We start from the raw sequence: 15,712 nt of genomic DNA on the forward strand, positions 1-15,712 counted from the left end.
CGAGTTATTTATTGAAAGAGGTGTGAATGGTTTAATTCAGTTGAGTTATTCAATAAGTAAAAAAAGGTCTCAAGAAGATCTTCTTATAAAGTCTGTCGCATGAACATCCATGCCCGCCTTGATCAAAGTCCGCAACAACTCCGCCGGCTATTGTAACATGTGAGGGTTTCTTTTGTAGCTATCGATACATCGAAATCTTATTGGCCCTGCTGCAATGCGTACAGTCCGTTCTGGAGGCTCTGTCGTTACATCAAACCTGACAGACTGGAACCTCTGCAATTCGAGGGAACGGTTACAAATCCGAAAATTAACTTGATACATCTCAACTTCTTTCAGGCGCTCAATTTTCCTCAGCATAGGTAATCTAGGCACTTCAGTTTCCAAAAATAAAATAAATAATTAAAAAAAGAGATCCACATAGTAGTTATATCGTGTGAACTGCGGGCTGTTGTTGCGCTCCGAGGCCCCGTTAGCTCCCGGTTTCACATCTTTTCTCCGCTCGCACGTGCCGCTGAAACCAATTGATCATTACATCAACAAGCAAACAGCCTGACTTGTTCAGCTCTGGGTCAATCTCTGTACGAATTGTACCAAAGACAATGGCCGGGTTGTAGCCGACACAATTAATTCTGGTGCCTAGATCAATTGGTCTTTTTTTTTTTTTTTCGCTCGGAATGGGGCCGTGTTTGTTTGTTGACGCTTAAATTGTAGCCTGGCAGGCAACGACCAAACGACAGCCTCTTTAATATTCGTTTCGGCCTCAACAAGACAAACATACGTAAACACAGCCCCCAAAAACACCCCAAATCTCTTATACTTCTTACAATATGACGCGTAGCCTTTATATCCCTCTCGAGATCGTCCTTCAGATCCTTGAAACGTCTGTCCCGCCCGGCGAACCCAATCGGATTATTGACGTTGCAACCCCAGAAATTCAACAGTTGGTCACCTGGACCAGGGTATGCCGCGCTACATATGAGCCAGCGACAAGGTTTCTACGGCAGCACTGTGTACATCTTGACTCGATACCTCGACTCCAGAAATTCTTGCGCTGCCTAACCTACTCCAAGACTTTGGAAGCGGGCAGCCGTACATCTCTATGCAAAACCATCCCACTTTCTGCAGTCTCGTCCATCTATCTGGGACTCAATCTCGAGGAGATCCAGTCGATACGTACCGGTGCACTGGTTCGGGATGTATTTCTGGAACTCGGTGGCTCAGTCCGCCGACTGATCATTGACTTGCCGTTTCGCAGAATCGCTATGCAACACAGCATTGACGCGCATATCGATCAAGTCTTCTCTCGGGGATTACAAGCGTTGACCAACCTTGAAGAATATATTACCTTGGGCGGCTTGCCTTCATTGGAGTTCTGGAGGAGTGAGCTCAACGTCAGCCAAATTTGGCCCAAACTACGAAAAGTCGCTGGTTTCAGCATCAACTTGAGTGACGAGGGACTTTGGTACAACGTTGCCAGACATCGAAACATTGAGCATCTGGTGATCACAAGACCTTATTTACTTCGCCTTCAGAAATGGAATATCAAGCAATCTATCGGTGGCGAACTTTGGAACTCGGAGTTTGGAGGTGACTCGACCTATGCTCGGCCTTTGAAGATCGTCATTGTCAACCATGAGTTTAGCTCGCCCATCATCGATACGGAAGATGGAAACATTCACGACCCCGATGGCCTTCTTGATGTGTCGCCCGTTGAGATACCGATGCATGCGAAACGGGTGGATTATGTCTGCCGTGAGTGGTTGATCAAGGCTGCGAAAGAGGATACGCTTTGGAGGTATTGACGTACAGCCGTGTAAGATAAGATAAATACCTTATATCACTCGTTTTAGTCCCTCTTCCTCTTGAAGGCATAGGCTCTTAGCTTCCTAGAACTGGCCAAGGTCGTATTACCGTCCGCCATGGGCATGACCTCTGCCTCTGCCTCTGCCTCTAACTCGTAAAACACGTAGCTCCGCAATGAGGGGTCTTTAGCTTTGGAACTCTGCCAACCGAAGTACGTCTCAACAAGAGGTCAGACAAACTTCAGAAGTAGCTGCACGCTTCAGTTTGCTACTTTCTTCTAGTATAAGGGTATTTAGTACATCACAACGGCCTGGTGACTCTGAGACGGCCAACAACTGACTGAAGTCGAGTCTTTTAGTGCCTCGGAATAAATAGTGCACTCAATGAGAGACTGAAGGCAATTTGACGTTCTGTGGTGGCAAACGATAGTCTTCTACCGTTGTTCAATGATGGCCAGATGTTTCCAACAGCGGAAGGCCGCGGAAAAGCTCCGCACTTGATCAACCTTCTACCCTACAATACAGCAGCAACAAGGCGATTTTAGTTCTCAGCCCTCATAAACCGGGTCACGATGTTGATCTGAAAGATTATAATACGAATTCTTAGCGTTTGACTCTTTTAATATTTTCCGTCCTACTTGTCGGCTCTTGCGTGACTTTATCTGTCCACGACGACAGTCTTGCTAGAATGATATAGCAGCCTGTCGGTCTGGCATTGGGACCGCAACCGCTACACCATTGTAAACTCACGCTATTGAAGCCTGCTGAAGTGTTTTCAACAAGTTGAAAGAGTTGTCCTTTGAGCAGTGCCGAAGGGGATGCTTCAATGCGCGAATCTGGATGTCGCAGCGATCTAGCTCCTCATTTGAGCGGCCATGATGAAGGAAACAGGTCGCGTGGCCCAATGGCAAGGCGTCTGACTACGAATCAGAAGATTCTGGGTTCGATCCCCAGCGTGATCATCCTTACAACTACTCGGGTAGGGCCTTGAGACCGGCCCCCCTTAGCCTAACCCATTCCACACGTGGAGCCTGAGGGTCAGGCACGGGGGGTACGGTGACTAGGAAAAGGGTCGGTTGACTAGGGAAATTAAGCTACCTCATTTTTATATGTGCGCCCCACCAAATTAGATGTACTTCCTTTGCCACGGATAACTACATGATTGTGACCGGACCAACCCCTCCATTTGCAACCCCCACCAAAAATGCATATTGCCAAAACACCAAGCAACCATCACGACTATTCGGTATTTTCTTCATCCTTTGGGATAACGAACTCGCCCTAACTGACTTCAATAGTATCCCCAATGACTATTTCTTCATTATCATCATCATATTCATCATCTTCATCCATTTCCTCATCATCTTCAACGATTTCTAAGCCGTCAGCTTCCAACGACATCTTCTTCCGATTAGAGCGGCGTTTTTCCTCGTCACTGACAATAAATTCCAACGCCTCCTTCACGATATTGAAGTCATAGTCAAATGGAAGAAGGAATTGGGGATTCCAGTGAAAGATAAATACTCTAGGGGCTTCCCGACTTTCTGATTTCTTTGCATTAGTCGCTTTCACCTTGGAATCTTTGCTTTTAGCCAGAAGCTCGCGGTGAAGCCGGTATCTTGACCCTATCACCGCCGTCGACCGTATACAATCTTGGTGTTGTTTTTTTATATAAAATTCGGCCGCTGTGAATAGCTTCCTTTTCTGAGAATAAGTCGGCTGGCTGCTGTATAGATCAGCAACCCGTAGATCCTTTAAAGAAGCCCTGAGCATCTTCCTGACCGCTGCAATCCATCGTCGTAAATACCCGACTTCAACCCTAACTTCTTTAGTGTGCATACGAGCTTCCTCGGCCGCCTGACCGGCCAGCCGGTTGTGCTGATCCTTTGCGACGCGAAGTCTGGCATCATATATAGTAATTGGCCCGTAATTTGCCAGTATGGTGGTCCCCTGATCCCGGGCAGACCTTCTAAGGTTCTTCTCCTTGAGACGGCGCATTTCCTGAGTCGCAGTAATCCCATTGACTGCGAGAGTTGTATGTGCTTTCTGCAGCTTCTCATTGACATGTGACACTGAGGGAGTCAGAGGCGTGCCCGAGGTTATTGAGCATTCGATCCTGAGGGCCACATATTCCTCGTACTGACGGATCTGCCGTAACTTGAGCTCCGGCGTGTTCATTTCGATCCAGTTGACGCACGGGGGTGGCGTTGACATCAATCGAATCTCCTGGTCGTGACGATTCGAATGGTGTATCTCATGAGGCGGCGTAACGCCGTCTTCCTCACTCATTTCGGAGTTGCTATCGCTGCTGTGGGTGGAAGAGGACCCTCGTGAGATATAGCCGGGTAACGACTCTTCAGCTACCTCCAAAGATAGTGATGATAAGGGATTTATCATACGGGCTAGTACAACCTCAGGATCGAAGGGATAGATGCCGGTCTTTTGCCAAGATGAGATGATAGTGCTTCTCTTAGTAGTACGGGCGCGTACCTCCTGTAAATGGAACAAAAAGTCAGCTTTATTGAAGTCTGTAGCGCCATCTGCAATCTCACGAAGAAGGATTTCCTGATGCCAATGCTTGTATACACAGAATAGCCCTACATCTAGCGGTTGAAGGATATGTGTCAAGTGAGGCGGGAAAGGGAACAACACCACGCCTGCATCTTGGGCTTTTTGGAAAAGCTCTTTGGTAAAATGATTCTCACAACCGTCTAGTAATAGTGTTCTTTTTCCCGGACTCAAAGAAGTCCGGGAAAGCCGTTCAAAGTGGTCGAAGAATTCTAGCGCGGAGATATCATCGATATAGCCGTTTGGTGTTGTAACGATCGTTGTGCCCGGTTCAAGGCGGTTGTCAACCCACCGAGACGGCAGCTGTACGCCCGGCATGATGATAAACGATGGAATAACCCGTCCTTTTGCTGATATAGACTCAATGATCGTGACGCTTATTGTCTCGTGTGCATCAGTCAAGATAGGCTTGTCGATTTCCCCAAAAGTCCACAGGAACATCCCATTTTTAAGATAACCGATCTGGAAGCCTGTCTCATCGATGTTCCACACATCCTCGTAATCTATGCCTTTTTCCGCGTAATCATGCCACTTGCGAAACCACTCTTCGACGTTGGCTCGGTCTGCCATCGCCTTTCTTTGCACTGCGATGGTTGAACTCTTCTTTCTATGAAGAATAGAGGAATATCTTCTTAGAAAACGTCTTGCCCAGTATCTAGAAGCCGTTGGAAGTCGGTCAGTTGCTTTTAGAATTGAATTAGCATACTGTCGAAGAGTACGCATCTGTATATGATGTCCCTGAGTGACGCGGCGCCAGCACCAAGCGAGGATCGCCTTCTCTTCTTCCGGCGAAAAAAGCGTGAAGTTGCCGCCATTTTGAGAGACAGGATGTTTTCCTTTTTGTCGAGAAAGCAACCTTTTATATGGTACCCTCCATGCCTTAGCAGCTTTAACAGCTGAGGAGTAATATCCTTCCCTTAGAAGCTCGACAGCCGCGACAGTACGCGTCTCAAGGTTATGAGCTGTATATCGCAAGACATTAGGGTTTCCGGTGTCAGAATTGATATATTTTTGTACTGCAGTAAGAGCCGGTTCAGGGCTTTTGATTGATGTATCCATCGTCTCAATTGAATAGAAATTGCAATTATCATGACTGAATAAAGTAATTACCTTGTTGGTGTTGAGGACGTTGAGTGGTGATTTCGTTGCGATGTTTGTGAGGGGTAATGACATATCGCGGGCATCATCAGTGCAGTAAAGAGGGACAATTCAACTAAAGGAGTGACTTATTTTTTTGGTGGGGCTACATACAAAAATGAGGTATCTAATTTATTCCCCAGTCACCCGCCCCTTTCCCTAGTCAGCCTACCCCCCGTGCTTGACGCACGGGCACCTACGGTGGAAAGGAAAGCACGGGGGGTCGGTCTCTAGACCCTACCCGAGTAGTTCTGTGGCATCCCATAACAAGCAATCTTTCAGGAGATAAATGGAAACTTGATATGAGAGGTTAGAGACAATCAAACCTTTTGTCTCAACAGAGGGTAGTTTCTCTTTTTGCCAGCCGTATATCATCCAGGAAGTTTCTGCATGCTCTTGCAATTTATTAATAATAATAATATTAGATTCGCCTGTTCGTCTGCCTACTTCTTCCGTAAGAGTTTTACCTTCATCTTCTTCAGGCGCCGACTCTCAAACGCCTTGGTGACCCTCCAATTGCTGACAATCATGACAAACACAAACAAGAAAATGAAGAGCGCTCCTATGAGCGGCACGATTAATGTAAAAACCGTCAATCCGTAACTTACATCCTGGAACGCCTGATTCTCAACCAACCGATCAACACCCAATCCAACTTGCATTGCCGTGAGCGCTATCACGACGTAACCGAGAACAGCAGCCAGCACCGAGAAATTGTCGCGAATGAGATCGCCATAGACCGTGTGCGACGCGACTCGGGAGTAACCGCGTAGTAGATATCCTTTTCGAAGCGCGTAGACTTTGTTGAGTCTACTCAATCGCAGTTCTCCGTACCAGTAGCGCGGATTGACACGATCGTAGCGGTGGCTCTCGAGAACCTGGGCAGTCAATGCCTTCCAGCCCTCCCATGTCACTTCCTCAGGCAGTAATCCATGCTCCTTTGCGATGCGAAAGTCACTTTTGTATGCGATGAGCGCAGCGTACGAGAAAAGAAAACCCCGTGCCGAGGCATCAATGTTCCCCTCGGTCACTTCAAGATGCGCCGTGTCGCTGATGTTGCTGACCCAGAAGTCGGGATCAAGTAGATAAGCCGGTATAGGCTTGAGGAAAATGCGATTTCTCCACCAGATCATGTGCAGCTCAGAGAGCTCGCTGATAACGATCTCCCGTGAGATGAGTCGTTGGTGATGAAGTGGCCGAGGCGGCATTGGGCGACCGCAAGCCCAGAGCCATTCTTGCACGTCATTGAGGCGCGAAACCGATAATTCCCGCTCTAGGAAGTTGGGGTCTGATGTAGGAACGACGATGTCATCGTTGAAGCGGTTGCTGGCAGGGAGAAGGCTATTAAACTCATCCTTGGACTCCAAGCCGTCGCTGAGAAAGTCCTTCTGTAAGACGCGGACCGTAAATGGCGGCGGTGGGCTAGCCATAGTGAGATATAAGATTCAGCAATTCGGCGTAAGATATTTAAGTCTATCGAAGAGCATAAATAGAGCGAGTGCCCCAACGACGGCGAGTTTGTTCGAAAGCTCGCGTAAACAGAAAAGAAAAGAGTGGAAATTAAAGCTGACCCATTACCAAGCAAGGGTCATAAGGCTGGTAAGCAAACCCTGCTCTTAAGGCCGATAAGACCATCCATGATTGGGCTCTAAGAAGCGCTATCCCCATTCACTTGCATGCAATAGATCACAATGCGCCCACGGATTGCACCTCGGGAAAAGGGGACAGCCCGCTGCGCCGTGCTGACAGTCCAATTTCTTTTATTAGGCGCACCATGCGTCTCAGCCCAAAGGAGCAACCAGACCGGGCAGTGGCACCATGTACGATCGATGAGACACTAACGAGGCATCGGCTGTGTAAGTGCTTACTCTGGAGAACGAATGTTAAGCGCATAACGCGGACTAAAAAGCTCAGCAGATGCTGACATAGACCCCCAGTAAGCCAAGATGTGGGGGCCAAGAATGAAACGGGAGCTGTAGTGGCCACTACTCCCCCGTAAGACGAGAATTAGGAGACGTGAACGTTGTCAGATCAACACCAACGTACGTTCGAAGACTATTTTGAGTTAATCGGCCAAGATGTCGCTTCGTCGAACAGCAACGCGACGCGGCCCTCCTGGGGCTGCTCCTAAGCAGAAGAAGGGTTATGAGAATGTTGAGCAGGGGATTAAGCAGCTCTATCCCGAGCCAGACTCGACAAGAAAGACGGACATGGAGTAAGCATCGACTCAAGACATGGTTATCGAAGTAATTGACTCACCAAAACGCCAACAGTATTGTTTTTGTGCCGGGTCTGGGAGCTCATCCTTTGCTGAGCTTCAAATCGACTACGAGCGATTTTAATTGGGCTAGTGAGGAGGGTATAGCTCGCGACTTTCCAAATGCTAGAATTCTTCTGTATCACAGTGAATCCTCATGGACTGGTTCCATCAAGGTGAAGCAGTTTCTCGGTAATCTGGCCCAGACTCTGCTCGAAGGATTGAAGATGAACAGAGAGGTAGGTTGCATCGTTTATCTGCATGAGTCAAAGAGCTTGGTCTAACAAGGAATTCAGAATATGGCCTTTCCTCGGCCAATCACATTTATTGGTCACAGTATGGGCGGACTTGTCATTGCCAAGGTAAGAATCATTGCTCTTACGTTGTCGACTTGTTCTGATATAACCAGGCCATTTGCATTGCTGCAACGAGACAAGATCTCTTCCCAAACATGTTCGAAGACATAGCCGGTTGCGCATTCTTCGGGACACCGTTCAAGGGCGCTGAGGCAGCTTCTTTGGCATGCATGCTTTCCTCAGTTGGAGAGAAGCTTGGCCATGCAACAGCTTCTAAACTCCTTGAGCTGATGAGACCAGACGACGAAAGCTTGGCCGAGCTTCGGAAGGAGTTTGTCAGACTAGTAATCAAGACAAACCCCAAAATCGAGCTATGTGGTTTCTATGAAGAACACCCTACGACAATCAAGGATCTCTCTGGCATGCCTCAGTTCTTATCGGCGCTTAGCATTCCGATGCCCAAGAAGTATGCAGAGTTTGTCACAAGAGATTCCTCGATTTTGGATGGTGTGATGGAGACGATGGGCTTAGCTGCGAATCATCGAGATTTGGTCAAGTTTGATAGCTCCAAGGATGAACGATACACACTAGTCCGAGGGCCTTTGAAACGACTTATCAACGGTTCACATCTACGAGTCAAGAATCGACACAATGCAACACGACGCACCGATCCAGCGACAGTGAACCTTGCATTACGAACTCTAGAAGGTGCACCAGTGCAAAGCAAAAGGGAAAGCATTGCTCAGAATACAACCACTTCCCCATGGTTCTCAAAAGAACCAGAGTTTCTGGGCTGGTTGGCCAAACCTAATGAGGGCGAAGATACTTCGCTTGTCAAGAAAGAGGATTGTCTTTGGGTCCGTGGTCGTGATGGTCGTGGCAAAACAAGCGCTGCCTTATCGGCTATCGAAAAGATTGAAGAGTTGACCAAGGACGAGGAGGTTTACGAAGAGGAAATTACAGATGAACCATACACAGGCTCATCGCGGAACTATCTTTCTTACTTCTTCTGCGACAAGACGCCAGATTATGGTTCAGCCGAGAGTTTGTTGAAGGCTCTTGTACGCCAACTTATTGAGAAGCAAGGGCTTCTGGCCACGCACGCCAAGTTTCTGCTTAAGAAGAAAGGTCGAGAAACGCAGCCTCTTTTGACAGTCGAGAATTTATGGCAGGTTCTTCAGGATATTCTAGCAGACGATGTATTTGTTGGGGCCAGGGTATACTTTGTCATCAACAATATCGAAACCCTCGCACAAGACGCCGTGTCTACAAACACTCTCTTGACCCTGCTCAGCTCGGAAGTTGAACATGACGGTACCGGGAGACGTCCACTGGTTCGATGGATGTTCACCAGTGGCCAATCTTGGGACATTGATCGGGCCTTGAGAAGGGATACTGTCCGACTAGTTGATCTTGAGGACGCGAAATATGGAGACCAAGTCCAGCTCGAGCTCCGTAGACACGCACAGAACAAGGTTTTGGAGCTGATCGAGCATAAGAAGTATAGCAGAGCTCTTGCATACTTTGCTAGCAGTGTTATCGGTAAGCGAGCTCAAAACACGCAGTGGATTGACATCACCTGTGATCACCTCGAGGAGCTTCCTCAGCATCAAAACGACCTCCAAGTCCGCCGTCTTCTCGAAGTCATTCCACAAGAATTAGATGATTTGCTCAGTTCTGCATGGAAGCAAGTGTTTGATAACAACCGAAGCAAGGCTGGGGAGATCAAGGAAATGCTTCGTGTTTTGGTCCTTACTTATCAAGATCCAACCGAGGCTGAGCTTGGTCTTCTTGCTGGTCTAGACTCTTCACCAGCCGAAGTGTCAGAGCTGCATGATCTGATTCAGAAGTGTAGACCCTTGATCGTACTGAAGGACAACGCCCTCCAAGAGAAGACCGTGTGCTTCACCGAGCCGGTGGTCAAGACCCATCTTCTTGAACATGCACACATGTTGCTTGGTCTCACCAGCGAAGACATCAAGCTACAGCATGGTATTTTGGGTTTCCGTGCGTTCAGTCACATCCTAGAGATCTTCGACTTCCCGCTTTCTGATGTCCCTCATCAAATAGACGGAGCGATGGGCGAGGTTGCTGGTACTATAGAAGCAAGCCCAGACGATGGGGAGAGTGTTGCCTCAGGGAAAGCAAACTCTGGCGAAGCAGCAGGAAACGATCAGGAAGTCACCGAGAAAGAGGCTGAAGAAGAATCCGACAATGCATCACATCATGACGATGAATCTCAGAACGACAACGCCTCCGTTGCCTCGGAAGAGTCAAACGATGAGGAAGATGGAGATGATGAGATTGATGAAGATCCCGAAGCTCCATACCTCAAAGACATAGCTCTGGCCTATGCAGTTACACATTGGCTGCCTCACGCCAGCCAAGCGACTGCTGATATCGCAGAGGCACTGAGCCTTGAGGAAAAGTTCTGGCAGACGGATTCCACCATTCGACGCCGCTGGTTGACTGAACACAATCGACTTACTAGCTCTTTTGCTTATTATTCTCGAGAGAAGCTAACTGGACTTCATGTTGCTGCTTCGATCGGATTTCGAGATCTAGTTGCTGCTTTGATGGATCATGGCTACGATGACGATAAGTTCGCGATGGATACTGACTACAATACTCCGGTAAGTGAGGGCATTCATTAGAAACATGATCCGATGAGATTTTGAGCTGTAAAGGGCACGAGCTGACATGATATAGCTCCATTACGCAGCCGCTTTCGGGCATGATGAAATTGCCGAGGAGCTTCTTGACAGAGGTGCCAACATCGACGAAGGCATCAAGGGCAATCTTATCACTCCTTTGCACAGAGCAGCAGCTGAAGGAAACGTCAAGGTTATGAGTAAGCTACTGCAACGGGGAGCGAACCCCAATGCTAGCTGTGGTGCTTACGGAGGTGTAATTTGTGCGGCTATTCAGTCTGGAAACACTGACGCCGTGAAGCTTCTGGTAACTCATAATGTCTCGCTCGTCACCCAGGACGAGGATGATGAAGATGATGCGGCTGAGGCTGAGAATGGTGAGGGAGAGGATAAAGACGAGGAAGCCAAAGCCAGTGATGCGGATGAGGAGAGTGATAAGGGCGAAAGTTCAGAGTCAGGTTCAGATTCCGACTCTGACTCGGATGATGAAGAGGAGGAGGTTATCACATCACCTTTGGCTCTAGCAGCTATGAGAGCTGACCTTGCAGTGTTCGAGTTTCTCATCAAGGAATACTCTGACAAACTACCTCCAGAAGAGTTCGGCATCGCCCTCGTCAAAGCAGCAGAATACGGTCGATTCGAAGCTTTCTCGCGGCTGTTCCATGACTTTGAGCACAGTCAGCAGTTCAAACAGGATGCCCTTGATGGAGCATCTTTCGAAAATCACTGGGCGATCGTCTCATTGATCCTCGATCACTGCCCCGACTTGAACTGTGACAAAACCTTCCTGCAGACCGCACAGGGAGAAGACGGCGATGACGAGATTCGTATCTTGGAAGCCATGTGGGAGTATTCCCAGGGCAATATCTCACCTGAGGCGCTGGATGAGTCCTTGTATGAAGCTACGGACTTTGAGAACCAGAGAACTGTGGAGTTGCTACTGAGATATGGAGCTAACGCGAATGCAACTGGTGAAGAGTAAGTCTTTAGTGAGATAGTTGAGACGCACAATGAGCTAACCGCAGAACAAAGATACGGGAATGCCTTAACAGCAGCTGCCTTTGACGGCACCATCGAGATGATCAAGCTGCTTCTCGACTCTGGTGCCGACATCAACTCCGCTGACGGATGGGCCCTCCAAACTGCTGCAGACCAAGGTCATGTCGATGTTGTCAACCTTCTCTTGGAGCGTGGTGCTAACGTCAACGCAACCACGACCAATACCCACATGCCCAAGTGTACCGCTTTGCAAGCGGCCGTTGAGTCCGGCAGAGGAGATATTGTCGATATCCTGCTCGAGCATGGCGCTGATCCTAACCTTGGAGGAGGCGAGTTTACTCATCCCATCATCGCTGCGGCAAGCAAGGGTGAAGAAGCCATCTTCAAGAAGCTTTTGGAAGCCAAAGCAGATGTGACTGTCGTTGGAGGAGAGTATAACTCGACTCCTCTGACATACGCGGCGATTTATCTTCCGCGAGACTCGATTAGCCTGTTATTGGATGCTGGTGCAGACATTAACTATGCTGATAACGAAGGAGACACAGCGCTTATCGTCACAGCCTGGGGTGGTGATCATGAGTCTGTTCAGTTCCTGCTTGATCGTGGCGCAGATGTTTTGATCAGGAACAAGCAAGGTCTCAATGCATTGCAGAAAGCCCTTGGGGAAGGCAGAGATGAGTGCGTGAAGATCCTGTCCAACCATATCTCAGTCATCATGGAGGCAATCCGGGTCGCGATGGTTTCTGGCGATGCTTCCATCACTGCGGTGATTCGAGGCGTGCAGAACAAGAAGCAGGAACTCGACTACGATGACCCCAAACCGGTGCACGAGGAGAGCAGGAGAAGTTCAATATATGAACCAACATCGCCTGAGGCTCAAACTCAGGGAGCTGGGCCGTCCGTTAGCTTTGCTTCTGAGAAGATCGTGGTGGATGATATTCCGAGTCACCGTATCGCTTCACCCATAACGAGACCATCTATCACGCCATCGGGCCCTTCTTTCAACTCCGTCGCAGACTTATATAGTCCTGCTCAGGATATCCTCGACTTTAGTCCAAACCCACTGTACAAACGTCAGTCTGAGCTGATCACCCCAACAAACGAACAGTCAAAAGGACCTATCAGAAGGAAACCCATCACGGGTGCTAAGACTCCCATGTACAGACCATACCAGCCTGGCGGAGCTGGAGAGAATGTGCGACACTCGACCCCTCCTGGATCGTTGGCGAACGCATTCCAGGCGTATCAGCCGATGCAGCAACAGACTCCTCCGCCAGAGAATCTTGCTTCGCTGTCGCCTCCGGAGACTTACACGCCGCCGAGTCAGACTACGCCTGAGCCTGGCTTCGTGCCCTATGCGCCGCCTGGACCTGCGAACTATGGGCAGCCGAATCAAGAGCCGGTGAGAAAGTCGTCGCGATCGTCATTTATGGGTATGAAGGTTCCATGGGCGGATAACCGGTTTAGCTAGAAACAATGTATAGAGATTGAACTGCTGGGAAACGATGTATGGTTAGTTGCTAGAACATTGCAGTGGAACTTCCCTTGCTATTGCTCTTCTGAAGAGTTTAATCGCCCGTAGTGTGAAGATTTGTGCTGATGCGACACTAACATCTACCTCTGTCTTTCACACTACAGTCTGTTAGTAGGGTATCTACCACCTCTGGTTCAACAGGGCTCGTGTTATCAGCTCTTTTGGCATTCCCAAACTCATTAAACCGTTTAGAAAAGATGGAAGACGAGAAGGATCCCAGTGTGGAAGTCGGCCCTGTAGTTGTAAGAAATAGTATTACCGGGGAATTGAATGCGAGCTCTTGGGGAAGCGAGTGAGGGAAGACGCCAAGATTGGTTCAGATTCGAGTGAAACGTCGGACTTCAAAGTGTCCGAGTTGCGCAATCTGCAATGGCTCGAAGGATTGAAGTCGACTTTATCGCGTGAGTCACATTTAATACGAAAAGAGATTATAGGAATGATATCTTCATGATTGAAAGTGAGTCACTTGCCGAATAGCCATGATTGATGCTGCAGATGAGAGCCGGTAGCCGTATTACTGATCTGTTATCGTGGATAATTTATCGTCCGCTCCGTGCGACAGACAGAGACACTGCTGAATCTACCATCTCAAACAGCGGGAATTATTGATGGATATATGTGAAGAGAATCAATGAATTTGATACGACCAGATTTTCTTCTAGTTTACTTCCGGATACCTCATGTAATAGATCCAGCTCAAGCCCAGATTTGTCGTCATTGAAGCTTTTGTCATCTTGTTCGATTTGTAACGTTGATCCGAAAATAGATTAGCGGCCGTTAGCTTAGAAATTGGGCTTACTGCTGTCAACTGCTTATGCGGACGGCATCGTTGTCCGAGAGGATTACAAAGGCCTTGCTGACATGCGCAGCAAGAGACCGAACACCGAGCACGCAATAGAAGATACAGAATAGGCATGTCGCGGATGGATATATCAGAAGATAAATGCGCGGTGGTCATGTTAAATAGAAGCAGTCTTACCCTCAGTTTGAGTACAATAAACAAGCATCGACCACTTCCAAAGAGCCAGGATCATCTCTTGAATTGTCTAAAACGTCAAAATTCTAGTCCAACAAACACAAGATATTTCAATCAGTGCTTCAGTAAAGATGCGACACTCCAAGAAGATGCAGGTTGCCGATGGCGATGGTGAGCCTCTCAACCAAGGGCCCTGGGTCCAGACTGTTAACAGGTGCAGATCATTACACGCCCAGCAAAAAGTCACAAACTTCAAGAAAAGGCAACGGATCATCTGGCAAACAACTCCAACAATTATACAGACTATATGAAGATGCCATGGAAATTTACAACCAATCCGCCCTAGCTAAGGCAATTGAAGATATGCTGCGAACAAAAAACCGACCGCGCATTACCAAGATTGTTTCGCTGGGCCTGGGCAGCTTGTTGGACACTAAGGACCAACAACGACGCATCAAACAGTTGGTTGTGCTGATGGCGATCGCATCTCATCTAACGTTATCAACGAGCGATAACAGCAAATTGAGAATTTACGCACAAGACCCAACATTCACAGCTGCCGACGAGACCTTTCTCCAGAGTCTCGATATATCTGTACTAAAAACACCATCAATTGCGAATCTGGGTGAGGCTGGACGAATGATGGACGAGGAGACACTTGTCTACAGCCCATTCCTCACGCTTGAGACATACAAACTCCTGTTATCTTCATCGCAATCCTCAGAGGGAACAGTCAGAGCACCAATATTGGTCAGCGACGACTTCAACGCGCTGAGATTAAAATGGGACAAGCGCACGACGGAGCGAAAAGACGTGGAGGGGTTAATTCAGGGGGCACGCGAATATCGTCGGCGCGCAGTTAGTGGGGAGGGGTTCTGGACGCAGGCGGATCGTCCATTTCCCATGGCCCTGTACTGGAGACAGTCACAAGCCCGGGATGTGGGCGCTGCCCGAAACACGATAAGATCGGAATCTTCCTTCTCACGATTTGAGCATCGCGCGATCCCGATACATGCTTAAATCATGTCTAACGGGAGACGTCCGAGGGAGTCATGATTGGTGAGGTCTCAGAGATCAGACACTTTTTGTCCTCCCTCGCATCCTGAGGAATTTCTGATACGGTACCAAGAATGCAAGGAGTTCAGATCGGGGCGAATAACCTGGATGCATTTCAGCCTTAAATTGTGGTCTCATTAGCGATAGTCACAGCGATAGAGTAGCGATGAATTTTTTTTTTAACTCTGGTTAGACTCATTTGACATTTCTTATTGCTTGATAAGGATCATCATAAGGTCTCCGACGTTTTCCTGTTCCTGCATGTGTTGCGAAGGCCGGCCGGGGAACTAATGCCAATAGCTTGGGGAAGATGGCGCACCTGAAGACAGGGGCCAGTGACAGAAGAAAAACTCGGGGGTGCCTAGAGGTTCGCAGTTTGTAGAAGCGAGACGGGTTCTCAACTTGATCACAATGCTGTCCAAGAAATTGCAGAAAT

At 48.3% G+C, this 15,712-nt stretch overlaps 4 protein-coding genes and 1 non-coding gene across 5 annotated transcripts; 4 read left to right on the forward strand and 1 right to left on the reverse strand.

Annotated features, from left to right (window-relative positions):
• Positions 1-827: 827 nt before the first annotated feature.
• On the forward strand, positions 828-1,802 carry BKA55DRAFT_521685 (uncharacterized protein; the record flags this gene model as incomplete). Its single annotated transcript, XM_046188530.1, has 2 exons — positions 828-959; positions 1,071-1,802. 2 exons carry the CDS (start codon positions 828-830, stop codon positions 1,800-1,802), a joined length of 864 nt encoding a protein of 287 aa, XP_046044974.1.
• Positions 1,803-2,692: 890 nt separating this feature from the next.
• Positions 2,693-2,764, forward strand: BKA55DRAFT_t245. The gene has a single exon. It is a non-coding gene; the product is annotated as a tRNA-Arg (tRNA).
• A 2,998-nt stretch (positions 2,765-5,762) lies between these two features.
• BKA55DRAFT_578631 (uncharacterized protein) lies at positions 5,763-7,047 on the reverse strand. Its single transcript, XM_046193742.1, has one exon. It carries the CDS (start codon positions 6,935-6,937, stop codon positions 5,951-5,953), a length of 987 nt encoding a protein of 328 aa, XP_046044975.1. The 5' UTR covers positions 6,938-7,047; the 3' UTR covers positions 5,763-5,950.
• A 538-nt stretch (positions 7,048-7,585) lies between these two features.
• On the forward strand, positions 7,586-13,181 carry BKA55DRAFT_694469 (uncharacterized protein; the record flags this gene model as incomplete). The annotated part of the gene is made up of 6 exons (XM_046200039.1): positions 7,586-7,722; positions 7,781-8,003; positions 8,061-8,126; positions 8,174-10,693; positions 10,770-11,689; positions 11,744-13,181. 6 exons carry the CDS (start codon positions 7,586-7,588, stop codon positions 13,179-13,181), a joined length of 5,304 nt encoding a protein of 1,767 aa, XP_046044976.1.
• A 1,055-nt stretch (positions 13,182-14,236) lies between these two features.
• BKA55DRAFT_578636 (uncharacterized protein) lies at positions 14,237-15,480 on the forward strand. Its single transcript, XM_046193743.1, has 2 exons — positions 14,237-14,391; positions 14,441-15,480. Exons 1-2 carry the CDS (start codon positions 14,352-14,354, stop codon positions 15,238-15,240), a joined length of 840 nt encoding a protein of 279 aa, XP_046044977.1. The 5' UTR covers positions 14,237-14,351; the 3' UTR covers positions 15,241-15,480.
• The last annotated feature ends 232 nt before the right edge of the window (positions 15,481-15,712 follow it).

Source organism: Fusarium redolens (genome assembly GCF_020744475.1).
Source record: "Fusarium redolens strain MPI-CAGE-AT-0023 chromosome Unknown BKA55scaffold_16, whole genome shotgun sequence".
NCBI classification, from domain to species: domain Eukaryota; kingdom Fungi; phylum Ascomycota; class Sordariomycetes; order Hypocreales; family Nectriaceae; genus Fusarium; species Fusarium redolens.

Excerpts from the sequence above, each read along its gene's own strand:
- BKA55DRAFT_578631 (XM_046193742.1), bottom strand. The coding sequence starts at position 6,937 with ATGGCTAGCCCACCGCCGCCATTTACGGTCCGCGTCTTACAGAAGGAC.
- BKA55DRAFT_578636 (XM_046193743.1), top strand. The coding sequence starts at position 14,352 with ATGCGACACTCCAAGAAGATGCAGGTTGCCGATGGCGATG. Across the intron at positions 14,392-14,440 it reads GCAGGTTGCCGATGGCGATG|ATCATTACACGCCCAGCAAA; the intron begins GTGAGCCTCTCA and ends TAACAGGTGCAG.